At 50.8% G+C, this 15,682-nt stretch overlaps 1 protein-coding gene across 16 annotated transcripts in view; it reads left to right on the forward strand.

Moving 5' to 3' along the window:
• RALY (RALY heterogeneous nuclear ribonucleoprotein) overlaps window positions 1-11,991 on the forward strand; it is a 79,409-nt gene extending 67,418 nt beyond the window's left edge. For 10 of the 16 annotated variants that reach the window (XM_027622103.1, XM_027622095.1, XM_027622094.1 and 7 more), the window contains 8 exons: window positions 4,282-4,546; window positions 5,640-5,712; window positions 5,906-5,953; window positions 7,882-8,084; window positions 8,806-8,919; window positions 9,101-9,279; window positions 10,420-10,468; window positions 11,649-11,991. In XM_027622103.1, the coding sequence (XP_027477904.1) occupies window positions 4,291-4,546; window positions 5,640-5,712; window positions 5,906-5,953; window positions 7,882-8,084; window positions 8,806-8,919; window positions 9,101-9,279; window positions 10,420-10,464 (918 nt within the window). In that variant the 5' untranslated portion in view covers window positions 4,282-4,290 and the 3' untranslated portion in view covers window positions 10,465-10,468; window positions 11,649-11,991. Of the gene's footprint in view, window positions 1-1,768; window positions 1,856-4,281; window positions 4,547-5,639; window positions 5,713-5,905; window positions 5,954-7,881; window positions 8,085-8,805; window positions 8,920-9,100; window positions 9,280-10,419; window positions 10,469-11,648 lie in introns of all 16 variants that reach the window. The other 6 variants (XM_027622104.1, XM_027622105.1, XM_027622107.1 and 3 more) reach the window with 4 other exon arrangements.
• Window positions 11,992-15,682: the final 3,691 nt, after the last annotated feature.

The following is a 15,682-nucleotide window of genomic DNA, read 5'->3' on the forward strand; positions in this document are numbered from 1 at the left end:
TGGTGGGTTTTAATTAGCTTAAGGGCCCAGCTTTTATGCAGCAGTTGTTCCTCTAGCAGGTAAAGATGAAGACACTTGGGAGCCAGTCCCTAGTTTTCCTTAAAAAATAGCGTATCTGGATTGCCACCTCCCAGCTCCTCACTGTCTGAGGGTTCTCTCTCACCGGCCCAAAAGGAAGAGTGGGATAAAAGAATCCTAGACTTAGAGGACCCATGGGGTTCTTGGCCCTGCTCCTCATGGGCTGGGGCGTTGTGGCCAAGTCCATTCCCCTGTGTTCCTCAGAGCAAGGGCCTTGTTCACTGAAGTCCCTGCTAATCTGCAGTGAAGACACTGTAGAAGTCTCTGGAAATAAGTCTGATTCTTTCTTCCTCTCCCCACCACCATCAAGAACAGTCCCTCTACCCACCTCTCCTTGGCTCATTGCTAAGCATGGGGCCTCCAGGGGCTGCAGACACCTTGCTCTCAATTACACAGCTAATCTGTGAGGCAGAGCTTAGCCCAGGGGGAAATAGCTTATCAAGTCAAGCAGCTTCTGCTGAATAGGATGTCAATATTTTCTAGGGCTCCTACTCTAAGCTAGGGGGAAGCCTGGGAAAACCAAGAAAGAGTTGTGTGGGGAAGATTGAATTGGGGTGGTTGGTCTGTTGGGGGAAGGGGGGTGTTTCGGTCAGAGACTCTAGTCTTTTAATGAGATGCTTGGGACCCTCAGCCCTCAGTGGTGTGTGCACACCCCCCCCCCCCCCTTAAGGGAGGGCTATACTCCTGGGACATTATTCTTACTGCTTCCTCCCTAATATTTATTGGCCACTTACTGTGTTCCAGACTTTGTCAGGCTTGCCTCTTAACATTTGCAGGGCAGAACAAAGAGTACAGAAGGAGACTTTACATATTGTATGTCTAAGTATTTGAAGGTTATAAGTGAAGCGAACAAATTTTAAGGTTTGTAACAACCTGGAAGGCCATGTCTGCATTTAGAATTCTTGACTCTTTGGGATTCTGTACCTGAACCTAGCAGTTCTAGAAGAGCTAGTCTGGGCACACTTTTCATTTCCTACCCCCAACTTGATCTCTCACTTTCAGGAGTCTCATAAACATGTTTAAACACGGAAACTTTTCCATATCTCCACAGATAGCTGTCCCTTTGGGCTTAGGGAGTGTGCACAAGAGCAGCACAGACTGCCCTTGGAGACTGCCATTGAAAGCAGATTGAGGGCTGATTAGATAGGGGGCACAGGACGGGGTTGGCGCCTGGAGCGCGCTTCAGGTGGACCTTTCTTGTGGCCCTGCAGATGCCTCACCCGGGATGGCCACAGGCATACATTTCCCCCGGTCTCTTCTCCGTTGTAGCCTTTTTGTGACGTGGCTTCTGGCTGCCTTTTCTTGGCATTGTTCAGAAGGTGCTCCAGTCTGACTTTGACCCTCATTTAGAATGAGCCTCATCAATGGCAGTGTTACTAGAACAGAGAAGTTCAACTATGGATTTGTTGAACTTTTGGGAGTGGGCCGGGAAGTGTAAGTACCAGTACTTAATGTTAGGCCTTTCCTGTTCCTTCTGGAGCTCTCCTCTGATGTAACCTGTCCAGGGTCAGGGGTAGGAGATATTTGTACAGTCCCTTGGGGTAAAAGACATCCCTACAATAAGAAAAGTCCTTTTTATGTACATTGTCCCAAACCCCAAGTGACAAGAGAAAAGACTGAGTATGGCCAAACTTGAAGATACTCACCAGCTAAGGAGTGAGTGCTGATCCTGCTGTATCACTAAACACAGGTGTCAGCAAATGCTTCCTGCTGAGTTGGTGGTAGAGGCTCCTGCCGGAGGTCTGAGGGAACCCAGCACCTGTCATGTCCCTGCCAGGTCAGTGACAGAGATAGTAGTCATCAACAGGTCTAAACCATCATCCCCCTCTCTTTCTGTTTTGGTCTACACCCCAGGCCAGTGGTTGGTTCCCTCCAGCCAAAGTAGGTGGCCCTTCCCTGAGCAAAAGCTTCATGGCTCTGAGCTGAACCAACCAGGAGAGTTATCTGGTGGCCATGGAGGAGCCCCACAAACTTACTTCTCATATCCATGGATGGACAAGAAATTTAACTTTTGAATGGCTTGTCATCCAGGTAGGAGAGGGATTATCAGAGAGGACTGTGAGGAATGGGGGGCCCCAGGGAACCCACATACATTAAGCATTTTCTGCACATGGACAGTATTGTTTGTTTTTGTTTTTTTTTTAAGATTTTTATTTATTTGAAAGAGAGAATGAGAGAGCGCGCATGAGAGGGGAGGGTCAGAGGGAGAAGCAGACTCCCTGCTGAGCAGGGACCCTGATGTGGGACTCGATCCCGGGACACCAGGATCATGACCTGAGCCGAAGGCAGTTGCTTAACCAACTTGTTTTCATGGGTGATATCTTTTGTGTTCCTCACTGCTTAATAAATGATGATTGGATGCAAAAGTAAACTGAGTAACAAAAAAGAGTCTGTCCCTTACAGATCCTTTCCAGAGCTGGCACCAATCCCTTCATCAATAGCAGTGCCTTCCTAGCCCCTTTTACTTGGGATGGCACACACTTGACCCCAGTATATCCATGGAGGTACTGCAAGCCCGCCCTAGGAGTAGGTTTCTTCCTCAGAATCATTCTCAGGGCCAGCCTGTGGTTTCCTTGCAGTCAGTGCCATCTGCTGGTCAGAACATGCCAGCTTCCAGGCTGGAAGGATTGAAGAAGAAAAGGGTCTCTTATCCTAGTGGAACAAAAGATAAGCCTTTCCCAGTTTATACTCTGCACTGCTCTAATTCTCTGTCAAGAAGCTCCCTCTACCCTCAAATACTAGGTTAGTAGGCAGGGGTTTACCGTTAGCCTAGGCTGGTGAGAGTTTTTATACGTACTGCTTGGGGTCTTCAGCACCTTCTCTAGTAGCTCTCAGCAGGGGTATTGAAATAGGAATGTTATAAAAGGGAGTTGTACAAATCCATGCCAGTGAGCAGAAGGCTGGGCCAGGAAGTGTAAGCACCAGTACTTAATGTTAGGCCTTTTATACGGTCATCAAGCCTCCTTTTCTGTCCTTCTGGAGCTGTCCTCTGATGTAACCTGTCCAGGGTCAGGGGTAGGAGACATTTGTACATTCCCTTGGGGTAAAAGAATTGCCAGAGTGTGGAGAGCAAAGAGTAGGTACAATATGATCTCTAAGCAAACAACAAAATTTGAATGAGTCAGTAATAAAAGTGGGTAACTCTAAAAAAATTAATTTATTAAAAACAATTCTCAGGTAAGTATGTTTACTTAACTGTAGTATTTAAATTGGCTTTAGCTCTGGCTTTAAGTGATAGAGCTTGGGGGGGGGTGGAAAAAGGGCTGTAGGGACCAACTGACGTGGGTTTGAGTGCTCATTCCTGGCAAGTTAAAGAACTTTTGGCATCTGTTTTCTGGTAAAATATGAAAAATAGTAATACTATTTATAGGGTCTTGTGGTTACTCAGTATTACATGTCACCCTTAGCCTGCAGTGAGTGCTCAGTGAGGCTTGTTTAGCTCACCTTTTTAAAAATGATTGGTACCAGGGCACCTGGGTGGCTCAGTCGGTTGAGCATGTGCCTTCAGCTCAGGTCATGATCCCAGGGTCCTGGGATCAAGCCCCACATCAGGCTCCCTGCTCAGTGGGGAGCCGACTTCTCCCTCCAGTCTGTCTGCCGCTCCCCCTGCTTATGCGCTCTGTCAAATAAATAAATAAAAATCTTTAAAAATAAAAAAATAAAAATGATTGTACCAGTAAAGACAGCCAAAGCTAGGTCAATGTCTGGATCAGACTGAGCAATTTTCATAATGTTGTAGAGCAGGTATTACTTGAAATTTCCATGTGACTTCTTTGCCATGGTTCTACATTAAAGGAACAGAAGAGAAATGATGGAAGGTCTTCAAATTTAGATACTGCGTGAGGTAACTTATTTCAGATAAGCATTAAAGAAGGAATGGGTTTAAAAGAATTAGACTCAAGCAGACCAGGGTTCAAATCTTAGCCCTGTTGCTCACTAGCATCATGACCCCTGAATGTGCATTTTCTCCCTTGTGAAATGGCCTGGTTTTGCTTGTCACGTCAGTACCAAATGAGCGAACATACATAAAGCACCTGGCCATGAGGTCAGCAGTCCAGTAAGCTATAAAAAGGGGAGGCTGGATGCTCTAGGGATGTATGTGTAGCAGGGCAGAAAGCCATCCAGGTTAGCCATGATGTGGGCCATGGGTAGCCCTTGAGCACAACTGGGGGACCCAGCTTCATAGTGGCTCTCTCTCTGCAGGTGGCCACCATGTCCTTGAAGATCCAGACAAGCAATGTAACCAACAAGAATGACCCCAAGTCTATCAATTCTCGGGTCTTCATCGGAAACCTCAACACAGCTGTGGTGAAGAAGTCGGATGTGGAGACCATCTTCTCCAAGTATGGCCGCGTGGCCGGCTGTTCTGTGCACAAAGGCTATGCCTTTGTCCAGTACGCCAACGAGCGCCATGCCCGGGCAGCTGTGCTGGGAGAGAACGGGCGGGTGCTGGCCGGGCAGACCCTGGGTAAGCATCTCTCCTTGGCCCTGCTGCTCGTACTCTCCTGAGGCGGGTTCCAGCCTTCACTTTCTAGCTTCTCTCTTAGGCCCCTTTCTGTTTCCCTTGCTACTACCCACTACCCCATCTGAAATGTTAATCACTATTAAGTAGTTAGAAAATCTGCCTGTAGGGAGTATTTCAGGAGCTTCTCAAAATTGCTTCTGTCTTGTCTTTGCATTCGTGGTGACTCTTAATGACAAGCTTTATGGTTCCAGTTAAAATGCAGATTCCTAAGAGAAAAGGAACAGAGTGGACTAAGCATAGCCTATAACATTGGGCTACAGATGGCTTAGGTTAGAACTCTTTATGAGAGCCAGGAAGAGGGCCTGGAGCACAAGGTGAAGCAGGTGCCTTTGCCCTTGGTGCTGTATATATATGATGCGACCATGTGGCAGTCTACCTTGGAGTGTGTACAGTGCACCTACTTCTGTGTATATGTATGTTCGAGAAGGGATATCTGTGTGATACCTGGATGTAACTAAGCATGTGGGGAATATGTGGACACATCTTTAGCATATATATATGAAAAATGTGTGTCAGAATATGCTAGTGTGTGTAAGCAGATATGCGTATTTATTTACCAAATATTAATTGAGATCCTGTCATATGCTAAGCACCATTCTAGGTATAAAGATGTTCGGTAGAACATTTGTTTGAATGTGCCGTGGCTCATCTGTATATGGACAGTTCTGTATATGGACATCGGGATCAAGTACTTGGGAATATATGTGTTATTTTTGTGGGCGACTTGATTACCTGGATACATGAACATGTGTGTAAAGATACGTATTTGAAGTATTTACGTACGTGAGTGTACTTGAGAATGCATGTGTGTGTGAACAATACGTTTGTGAGCATGCATGCAGGTGTCTGGATTTGTAAATAGGCCTGTCTCTGTGATGTGTAGGTATGGGTCTAACGTGTGGAGACCTCTGTTGGTTGTTTGTTAGGACAGTCCATGTGTACCTCACATAAGCAGGTAGAAATCGCTGCTCACGTGCATGAGGGTGATGTGTGTTTGTGCTGCCAGCATCTGACTGTGCCTCCTCCCTCCACACAGATATCAACATGGCTGGAGAGCCCAAGCCCAACAGACCTAAGGGGCTAAAGAGAGCAGCATCTGCCATATACAGGTGAGGCGCTCTGTCTTGTCTGTCTCTCTCCATCTGGGTGGGATTGGTCCCTCTTTGCACAGAGGGAGAGAACACTGGTTGGTGAAAGTGTGCCGAGCCTAGAATTTGGGGAGGCGTTTGGACATGAGGGCCCGTGGAGAGTGGGCTGAGTGGCTGTCCCTAAGCCCTGGCCCTCTCCCCTTTGTTTCCCCAGTGGCTACAGCTTTGACTATGATTACTACCGGGACGACTTCTACGACAGGTGAGCAGGGGAGGGGCGTGCCCAGGCATGAAACAGCCAAGCTGGAAGGGTCCTGAGAGATTGCTGGTGCAGCCCATTCAGTCCTCCAAGTGGGGGAACCAGAGCCCAGAGGTGTGGACAGGCATCTGCCCAAGGCTGCTCCACAGATGGGTGGCAGAGCTGGAACTAGGGTCTAGTTCTGCAGGTGCCCAGGTCAGGGCTTCCCCCAACCCACACTGTCTCCTGCTCTTTGACTGCCCTTCCTCCTCCTAGGGTGGGACTCAATGGGACTGGTCAGCAAGGGACATATAAACATAGCAAGTTGGATTACAGAACAGGTTACAGGAGTAGGTACAGGGAGTTTGAGCCCTCACGCTCCTGGTATTCAATCTCCTTTCCTATTGGAGGTGCTCAGCCAGGTGGAAGGGACCTCAGAGCTCAGTGCGATCCTCTTGGCCTTTCATTTATAGCCGAGGCCAGCAGTCCTCTGGAGGTCTGAATTAGTCCCTGCCTAGGCTATGGCCCACCCTTCATCAGACCCCAGTGTTGAGCTGTGGGCTCCATTCCATGGCACCAGCCACATTCTTGAGTGGAAATCATGATGGGTGGGGCTGTTCCAACACACCCCACCCTCCCCCACCCCTGCTTGGCCTGTGGGAAGGAGGAACTTTAGAATCTCTCTGAGCCTCGGTTATCTCACTTCTGAATGGTTTCAGGAGACAGTGTGGTGTAGTGGAATGTGCCCTAGCCTGGGAGTCAGAAGACCTGGGTGCTAATCTCAGCTCTGCCACTGAGTGGATTGTGTGAATTTGGGCAGATCCCCTCCCAGTCTCTAAAATGGGCTTGCGCCAAGTGATCCCTCAGGGCCCCTCCAGCTCTGGGATTCTGTGGTTCAGTGATTCTGACCAAGGCCAGAGCCGCCCCCTCCCCTTAGGGGCAGAAATGCAGGGTCTGGGACTGGATCCATTCCCAGAGACTCTCCATCTCCGGCCATCACCACCCCAGGGCAGGGGCTCTCTGAACAAAGGAGTGCCAAGCCATGGGGCATTGAACTGCCCAGTGATGGCATGTTTCCTGGCTGTCACCAAAGTGAGCCCATAGTGTACCCCTAAGGCCGCTCTTCCCTGTGGAAAGGTAATAGTAGCAGATGGGGTGTGAGAGACCCCTACTCAGCCTATAAGCTTCTGCCTGATGAGCAGGAAAAGAAGCCCTCTTGGAGAGGGCTGCATGTTGACATTGGGGCCAGTACGTAATCTGGGAGCCCAGGGTTCTGATTGAGCTGCCTAACCTTGATATGCTGCTGATCTCTTCTCCTCCATCTCTGAAGTGGTCTAAGAGGGCTGGGGTAATTAAGGGGGCCCAGCCCCTGAAATCATAGGCTCCTGGTTTGAGTCTCAGTACCCTGGCCTTCCACCTATCACATCTTTTAACATGTGTGTTTTTAACCAAGTTTTCTCATTCTCTGCCCTCACAGCAGCCTTGGGGTGGGGTGGGGGGTTGGCACAGAATTGGGGTAGTCATCATCATGAAGCAGATGGGAAAACTGAGGCTCAGGCCGACTTAGGGATTCCAATCCATTCCCACATCTTTGTTCCCAGCTGGCAGTTTGCGTTGCTTTAGGGACATTGGCAAACTCCAACCAGAGGTTGGGGTGGCAGTTGACTGAGAAGCCAGGTCAGGTAATAACAGCAGATCTAGGGAAGGCTTCTTTCTTGGGCTGGTCTCAGTTTGCTCCTTTCTTGAACTGGGGCTATAACCATTACCACCTGCCTTACCCAACCTGGCTGGTAGGAAAGGTGGATGGAATGAGAGTCCCAGAGGCTTTTAAGGTTGGAAAAGCCTTTTCTCTTCACCCCCAGGGCTTGTTGGGAGCAGAAAGAGGTGTGTAGTACAGGCTGCCCACCAGCCACATGTTGGTCTAGAGTCACAGTGCCCTCTGGTGGCCACAGGCCATGCTGCAGCCTCTGGCCCATTTGCCCCTACAGGCTCTTCGACTATCGGGGCCGCCTGTCACCTGTGCCAGTGCCCAGGGCAGTCCCTGTGAAGCGACCCCGGGTCACAGTCCCCTTGGTCCGGCGTGTCAAAACCACCATACCTGTCAAGCTCTTTGCCCGCTCCACAGCCATTACCGCCGGCTCAGCCAAGATCAAGTGTGAGTGACTAGATCTTCCTAGATCATTTTTATTTTTCTCATTAGCAAAAGAACAGAATCACATATTTTTACATTGGAAAATAGATGAAGGAACAAATCTCCCACAGTTCTGCAGCTCTAACACTACCAAGTGAGTATTTTTATTCATTTCTAAGAGGAAAAGGCTGACCCTTGGCGGGGGGTGGGGGGTGGGGGTGCTTGGGTTGGACACAGAAATGTCCAGTGCTGTGACATGGAACCCAGTGAGGAGAAGGTGTCATCTTTGCTGTAGTAAGGACAAGGTTGCACAGGCCCACTACTCCACATGCACTCTGGTGTACACATGCTGCAGTCAGGCACCCAGGAAATCTGATGGTAAAACACCCACGTTTATACACCTGAAATCAGGGCATCATCCTATAACACGAGGAAAAACACATATGCTTGCTCAGGTGCACACCACACCTGCATTTTTATCCATCTCTAGTCCATTTCAGGAGTTGAGAGGTCAGGGAGAAAGGTCCCAAGTTGAGAAAGGTGGACTGGTTACTGTAGGCATGGCCTCCGAAGTCTTGGGGGGAAGCCACGGACAGCTCCAGCCTTTTTCATGGCCAAAGAACCACAGATGAGGACAGTTCGGCCACCGGCCTGCCTTTGTAGTTGACAGAATGGGGCTAGGGTCTTACGTTAGTGTCAAGCTCTTAGCTCCTGGGTGACAGCCCTGTACTCCCTTCACTCCCAGTAAAGAGCAGTGAGCTGCAGACCATCAAGACAGAGCTGACACAGATCAAGTCCAACATCGACGCTCTGCTGGGCCGCTTGGAGCAGATTGCCGAGGAGCAGAAGGCCAACCCAGGTCAGCTCCCAGGGGTCCTCACCCAGCTCGGTGAGCAGGGGCACAGGGCAGAGCGGGGGGGTAGGGTGGGGGGGGGGGGGCGGACAGTGCTCAAGGCAGAGAGGGGCTTATTAGCTTCTGCTATGGTCACTGCCCTGGGCAGCCTTCTTTATTCCCTTCTTCCCACTCCTTTCCCCTCAAGATGGCAAGAAGAAGGGCGACAGCAGCAGTGGCAGTGGCGGGGGCAGTAGTGGTGGCGGCAGCCGGCCGCCAGCCCCCCAAGAGGACACGGCTTCTGAGGCAGGCACGCCCCAGGGAGAAGCCCAGGCCCGGGACGACGGCGACGAGGAGGGGCTGCTGACGCACAGTGAGGAGGAGCTGGTGAGGGCGCGACGGGGGGGCTCTGGCGGCCCTGCGAGCTCCCTCCTTCCTCTTTCGGAAGAGCAGGGGAGTGCCTCTTTTCAGCTGTCAGTCCGAAGTCCCACTGAGGACTGAGGCAGACTTCTCTTTAGTCCAGGGCCCATTCTAGATCGGTTTCCACACGGGTTGGGGGAGAGAAGAGTCGGCTCCAGGGAGCACACGCGGTCTGCAGAGTTCCAGGGGGCAGCCACACGGGGGTTGGGTGTGCACCCTACCCAAGGATTTTCTAAACGCCACTACTGCCTAAGTACACAAGAGGCTGTCTCATGAGGGAGGCATGGAGGGAGCTCTCTGTCTGTTACTGGAACTCTTCAGAGTGCCAGTGGGAAGCCATTGGCAAGGAGCTTATGTTGAGTAGGAAAGTAGACCAGACTCTTGAGTATGTAAGGTAACTGTTGTGTGCTTACTGTCCATTTACGTAACAGGCACTCAGTGAGCACCAGGCCCTGTGGTTTCTAACTTCATTTAACCTTAACAACAGCCTTGCACTGTGCAAAGTATTACTCTTCCCGACTTTTACCCAGTGAGGAAACTGTGGCTCAGAGGAGTAGAGTAACTTGCTCAGGGCCTTATAACTGATAGGGGCTGAGCCAGAATTAGAGCCCAGACTTCTTCACCAGGTTTGGAACTTTCTCCTTTTCATCAAAGCTGGGGTTCTGGCACGAGGACAGATGGGCCCGTGGCCACCATACTTATGAGGTCCTCCTCCTCATGCCCCCAGCTCATCTCTCTTTTTTTGACCCAATTACTTTCTTAGGCATAGTAGTCTCTATAAAGACCCTAACCATGTCCCAAAGATGGGGAGCTCACCAGTCTACTAGGCTTTCAGCCTGCTACAGTCTGAGAAGGTCTTTCTATGTAGAAACGCGTCCCCTGCCACACCTAGAACATCCTTGACTGGTCCCTTCTCTCTTCTGGAGGGCCCCCAGATCATCCTGTCAGTATCCCAAGCCAGCTGTGTTGAGACTGTTGCCATAATCATTCCCCTTGGCTGTCTATCCCTCTTTTGGAGTTTGGTCTCCAGATGTGCTCTGGGCCCCAGGGATGACTCAGAGTTGGTAGTGAGTGATGTGTGGTTTCTCGTTGCCTCCTCCCTATCAGGAGCACAGCCAGGACACAGACGTGGAGGATGGGGCCTTGCAGTAAGCAGGTACGGGGGTCCAGGTGGATGGGGTGAAGTGAAGCAGACCTGGCAGGGTCGCGCTAAGCCCAACGAGGAAGGCTCACCCATCCTCAGCCGTTCTGCTGTGCTCCTTTGCGGTGGGAGCTTGGTAGGCTGTGGGAGCAGGAGCCGTGGATGGGCTAGCCAGGCCAGCCCTGCCAGGGGTTCCCTCGGCACACTCCGAGCCATGTTGCCCATCTCCTCCACCCTTGAGGAGCTCTGAGTCTGATGGAAGAAGACCCAAACCATTACCAGTGTGAGCCTGATGATGGGCTGGAGAGCTGGGTGGTCAGAGAGGGGTGTGGTGGAAGAGCCGATAATACGTAGTTGAGCCTGTGGAGGGTTGAGGGAGAGGCATCTGAGGGAACAGCTTTAGCCCAGCACAGGGACCTCTGATGGGTGTCAGAGTCAGTATGTGGGAGACGACTAGGAGCCTCCAGTAGTGGTAGTTGCAGCCCTGCATGGGCAGGGAGTTCATCATCAGAGAGGGATGGTTGTGCCAGGCTTAGGGGCTGGAACTTGATCCTGCCCAGAGGAAACTGTCCCAGCCCTGCAAGGTTGTGATGGTGCCAGCCTAACGGATGTGGGAACTGAGGCACGGCGGCGGGGCCGGTAGCATGTATCTCACCAGTCCCAAGGTGGTAATTGGTGGAGCCTAGGTTTGAGTCCGGTGGTGTTTGGCCTCACAGCCCAGTGTTTACCACCCTGCTCTGCCCCGTTCCTTTGGGGGCCATGTTCAGGGTAAGACAGGCTTGGGTGGAGGAAGGCCTCAAAACAGCACATGTGTCTTTACATAAGACACATCCATGCTGTGAGCTGTTCTACCAGCAAGATCTTCCCCGACAGTTTAGGAAATTCTAGATCGATAGTCTATCCTCTGGGAGCTTCCTGGTTTGTTTTACCAAGGAGGCTAAGTTTGACCTTGTGAAGCCAGTTCACAGATGAGGTGCAGGGCTCTGGTGAGGAAATGGGAGGCTTAGGGAGAGGGAGAGACTCACCAGAGGTTGCATGGCCAGAAAATTAGAAGGCCAGAGCTAGAGTGCAGGCCTGTGTCTGTCTGCAAATGGCAAACACCATTCTCCCCTCTGTCTTCCCAACCCCAGTTATCAACAGTACCAGGGGCTCTTGCTGTCAGCCTCAGTCTCTCCTTTGTCTCTCTCTTTCTCAGCCTGACAGGAGCGATGGCCACCGGCAGGAGAAGGGCGTGCACTGTACCAGGCCTAAAGCTGGGCACCCGCCCCTGGAGACTACTCCCAGCGGGTCCCAGGAGAGCCAGCCGCAGGCACCTCCTCCCGCACACATCCCAGCCAGTGCCGCATTCTCCGCAGGTGGAGTTATTGGCCACCCCTCCCCTCACGCCCTCCCTGCTGGCACCGCCCAGGCCAGAGGGCAGCGCACAGTGGTTTCCCCACACTCTACCTCCCCTCCCAGGACACTCCCAGGCTTGGGGTTTTTCTATAGGTTTGGAGAGGGGAGGGTACCCTGACAATAAAGAGATTGGATCCCAACTTGCTCTGAGATGGGATGGTTTGTCTTTTCTCAAGGTCCCCGGGCCCTCGTGCTGAGCCAGAGTCTGGTCTGGTCTGTTTCACTCCATTCTTTTTCCTCCCTTGCTCCTCCCAGCCAGGGAGCATTGTCCAGGGTGCATAATACTGGTCTGTCTAGGCTTCCACAGCTAAAATGGGGATAAAAATGGCCAATAGGGTTGTTGGGGAGGGTCACATATCCTGGTCCCCAAGAGACTATCCCCAGGAGACTACTTCGGTGGCTAAAGTGTCAAGCAATTGTGACCCACTATGGTTAGACAGTGGTAGGTCCAGGTCTCAGCTTCTCAGTCTCCTTTTTCCCAGCTCTGAGATGATTCTAGAATCCACCTCTTCCTCTCCTTCCCTGTCCTAGTTTGGGACACTGTGTTTTTTTTTTTACTTGGACTTTGTCCTCTCACCAGCCCCACAGCGTCTAGCGTCTCCCTGCCCCATTTCCCACTAGACACCACAGTGCTTTATTGGAGTCATGTCTCTTCCCTGTAAAACCCTTATCTGACATCATCAGGACAAAACTCCAACTCCTGTACACGATCCTATATGCCCTGGCCTCTCTCCCTTGTTACCACCTCTCTTTCCTGGCCCACTCAAAACAGGTCCTCCCCCCCCCCTCCTCCGCAGGCGGCAAGGAATGGAGTCGCAGTCCTTTTGACCTCAGGCAGTAAGAGGTTGGCATCAGAATACCTGTGCCTCCCTCTCCCTGCCTTGGGCCACCTATCTTAGGTGTTCGCTCTGTTCTCTGACAACTGGTGACGTTCCTTCAAATTTCCACTTCTGTCCTAACTTCACCCCACAAGTTGAGCGATTTCCCTGTGTTCAAATTCCCAGGAGAAATCACCTGCCGCAGCGGATCTTTTTGAGTCACTCATAGGTTATAAGTACCTTCCCCAGTCCTGTGAACTGGGTGATAAAGGTGTGGCCACCTGGGCTGGTGTCTCTGGTGTGGGGCTTTGTTCCAAAATCTGGCACGTACTCTTCTTGCTCCTACTTTCTCCACCTGAGAAATATCCACTCACTCTTAAGCTGCTGTTCTAGTGTTGGCACCTCTGAGAAGTATCAGCTTACTGCTTTTCAGAAATTGTTCATTCTCCCTCCTAGGCAGCCTTCCCCAAGACAGGAAATTCAGTCCCATCATCACATAGGGGCTTGGGCTCTCCGTCCATCTTTACATGTTCCTCAGGGTCCCAGTCCTACTAGAATCCTTACTGAAAATCCCAGTTCACACTAGCAGTTCTCCAACATAGCCTCCATCAAACCTCCACCGGGCTTTGGCTCCAGGTTTTGGTGGAGGATAGAGGCTGGGCTTGAGACAGTGCTGAGGCTAGGTTACCCTGAGTATGGAATCACCCAGGGAAGTCTTGGTTGTCTCATGGCTCCCTCCCTGGGCAGCCCTCCTGACTGCCGGCTCGCAGTCTGAAGCCCGAGTGCAGCTCTGCATTCCCAAGCTGTGCAGGGGCCTGACTAGCCAGCCCATTAGGGAGCCAAGAGTTCTGGACCCACAGCTGGGCCAAATGCCCCCATCCCTGCTGGCCATTGCCTCTTAGTGTGATGTGGAGCAGTGTTTCTGCCTTTTTGGAGGTTTAGCTGCCCAGGGGGATCCCAGTCCCCATATGTGTGCCTGCTGGGGACCCTGGGCAGCAGAGGGAGAGAGGGTAGAGACTGAGGCCATCAGTCTCTGAGAGATTCAGACCCAGGGTGAAAAATAGTCCCTGGGAACTTACTCAACACAAAAGGTTCAGTCTGGAGAGCTAAAGAAGGTGTCCAGCGGAAGGGGCTAGGTCCACTGGGAGTGTCCCACCTCTCCCAAAGAGCCCTCAGTGGAGCATACCCCTCTAGTCCCTGAACTCAGTCTGTCCTTGCTGCTCAGAAGGCCAGAGCCCAGTTCTAGCCGACCCACTTGGATATGTGTACAGGTCTTCATGTCCCTACCTGGTACACCACCCTGGACTGGAACTTGGGCAGAGTGCAAAGAAGGGGTTTTGGACCCTGGTGGAGTTTACACTGAGGGCTGGCACCTGGGTTCCTGTGTCCCAAGAGCCTAGTGCTCTGTGCCCATTGCACTGTAATAACATTTTCAGACTCTACAAGGCCCTTAGTAGTGCTTGAGCGAGGCACTCACTTTTCAGTGCTTGGGGGACAGGTAGAACAGGAGGGGTGGTGGGCCTCTGTAGTATGTTAGGCAGAAGAGCAGGGAAGACCCCTTCCAGGGTAGGAAGCATGTGCCCTATGCAGAGGCCCTGTGTAATCACCCTGGCATCAGGATATATCCTAGACAGATTGAGAATCCCCATCCTGGCACCCCAGAAAAGCTCCTGGACTACTTAGCCCATGGGAAAGCTTGAGTGGGAAATTCACATCCACAAAAACCCTGCACAGACCTGCCCATGTCTGGGTCAGGAAAGACCTCCCCTGTTCCATTGCTCATCAGTTTTTGTTATCTGTTCAACTTCTGAAAACCAAAAGATGAAGAAATGTGATACCACATTCTGCCCAAAAGGACTTAATATTCCCTATGTGTTTTGAAGATCTGAAGCCTCATTTGTGATCCTGGCAGCTGTCTTGAAGGAATATTACAGCCAGTGGGTTTACTGGATTTTGAGCCAAGGCTTTCCTCCTGTACTGCTGCCCATAAGGTTTGTGACCCTGGGCAAGTCTTGTTCCTTCCTAGGTCTCTTGTTTCCCCATCTGTGTGAGAGGTTGGCATAGATCAGGGATAGTAAAGGGGCCTTATATCAGTTATTAACTTGTATAACCCACTCCAAAATTTTTAGTACCTTTAATAAACATTTATAAGCTTCTGACTGAGTGGCATGGCAATTTGGGCTATGCTCAGCTGGGCAGTTCTGCTTCTCTCATCTGGGTTTTGATGTGGCTGAAGTGAGCTGGCAGATTGGCTGGCGGCCCGTGGGTCCCAGATAAACTCACCCACTTGTCAAGTGGTTGGCGGGGCAACTGGGCCATATGTTCCCAGCATCTAGCAGGCAAGACCAGGTAAGCCCCGAGAGGCAAGTGCTCTTCAAGTTCCTGCTTGTGTCATGTTTGTCAGCTTCTGTTGGCCAAAGCAAGTCACATGGCTAAGTCCGAACTCCTCTTAATTTGAGGAGCTTCAGCATAGGGCCACGATTTGTTTTTAATCCCTCTCAGGCCTTATTTCATTTGCCATTCAGAATGTTTAGTAGCAGCTGCTGGAGTGCTTTTTGAGGATTTGGGAGTTTTTAAGTTTTTAGATTCTTAAATAGTGACATGGTAATTTGATCATTTTTGTTTATGGGTGAGGAGTTGAAAATGTGGGTATGTGAGTGCCCAATATTAACCAACAGTGGCCAGGTCATCTCTTGTCCCATCAGGACGTTATCTACTTTACAGTGGACCATCTGGTGAGAACACAGAAATATGAAAGGTAGAGCGGGCAAAAGATTCTGATCAGGCATCCCGGGCTTGAGTTCCAGTTGGGCCACTGATTAAACTTTGGGCAAATACAAATCCTTACAGCTGTGACCACATAACAGTAAACCACTTCTTGAATATCTGCTATGTAAAGGCACATTTTATATTTATTTAATCTCTGCAACCACCTTTTAGGTGTATGTAATACAAACTTTTGGTTACAAGTTGTAGAAACTGAACTCCTATGTGCTTAAGCAGGAGAAAGTTTATT

Source organism: Zalophus californianus, chromosome 8, assembly GCF_009762305.2.
Source record: "Zalophus californianus isolate mZalCal1 chromosome 8, mZalCal1.pri.v2, whole genome shotgun sequence".
NCBI lineage: Eukaryota > Metazoa > Chordata > Mammalia > Carnivora > Otariidae > Zalophus > Zalophus californianus.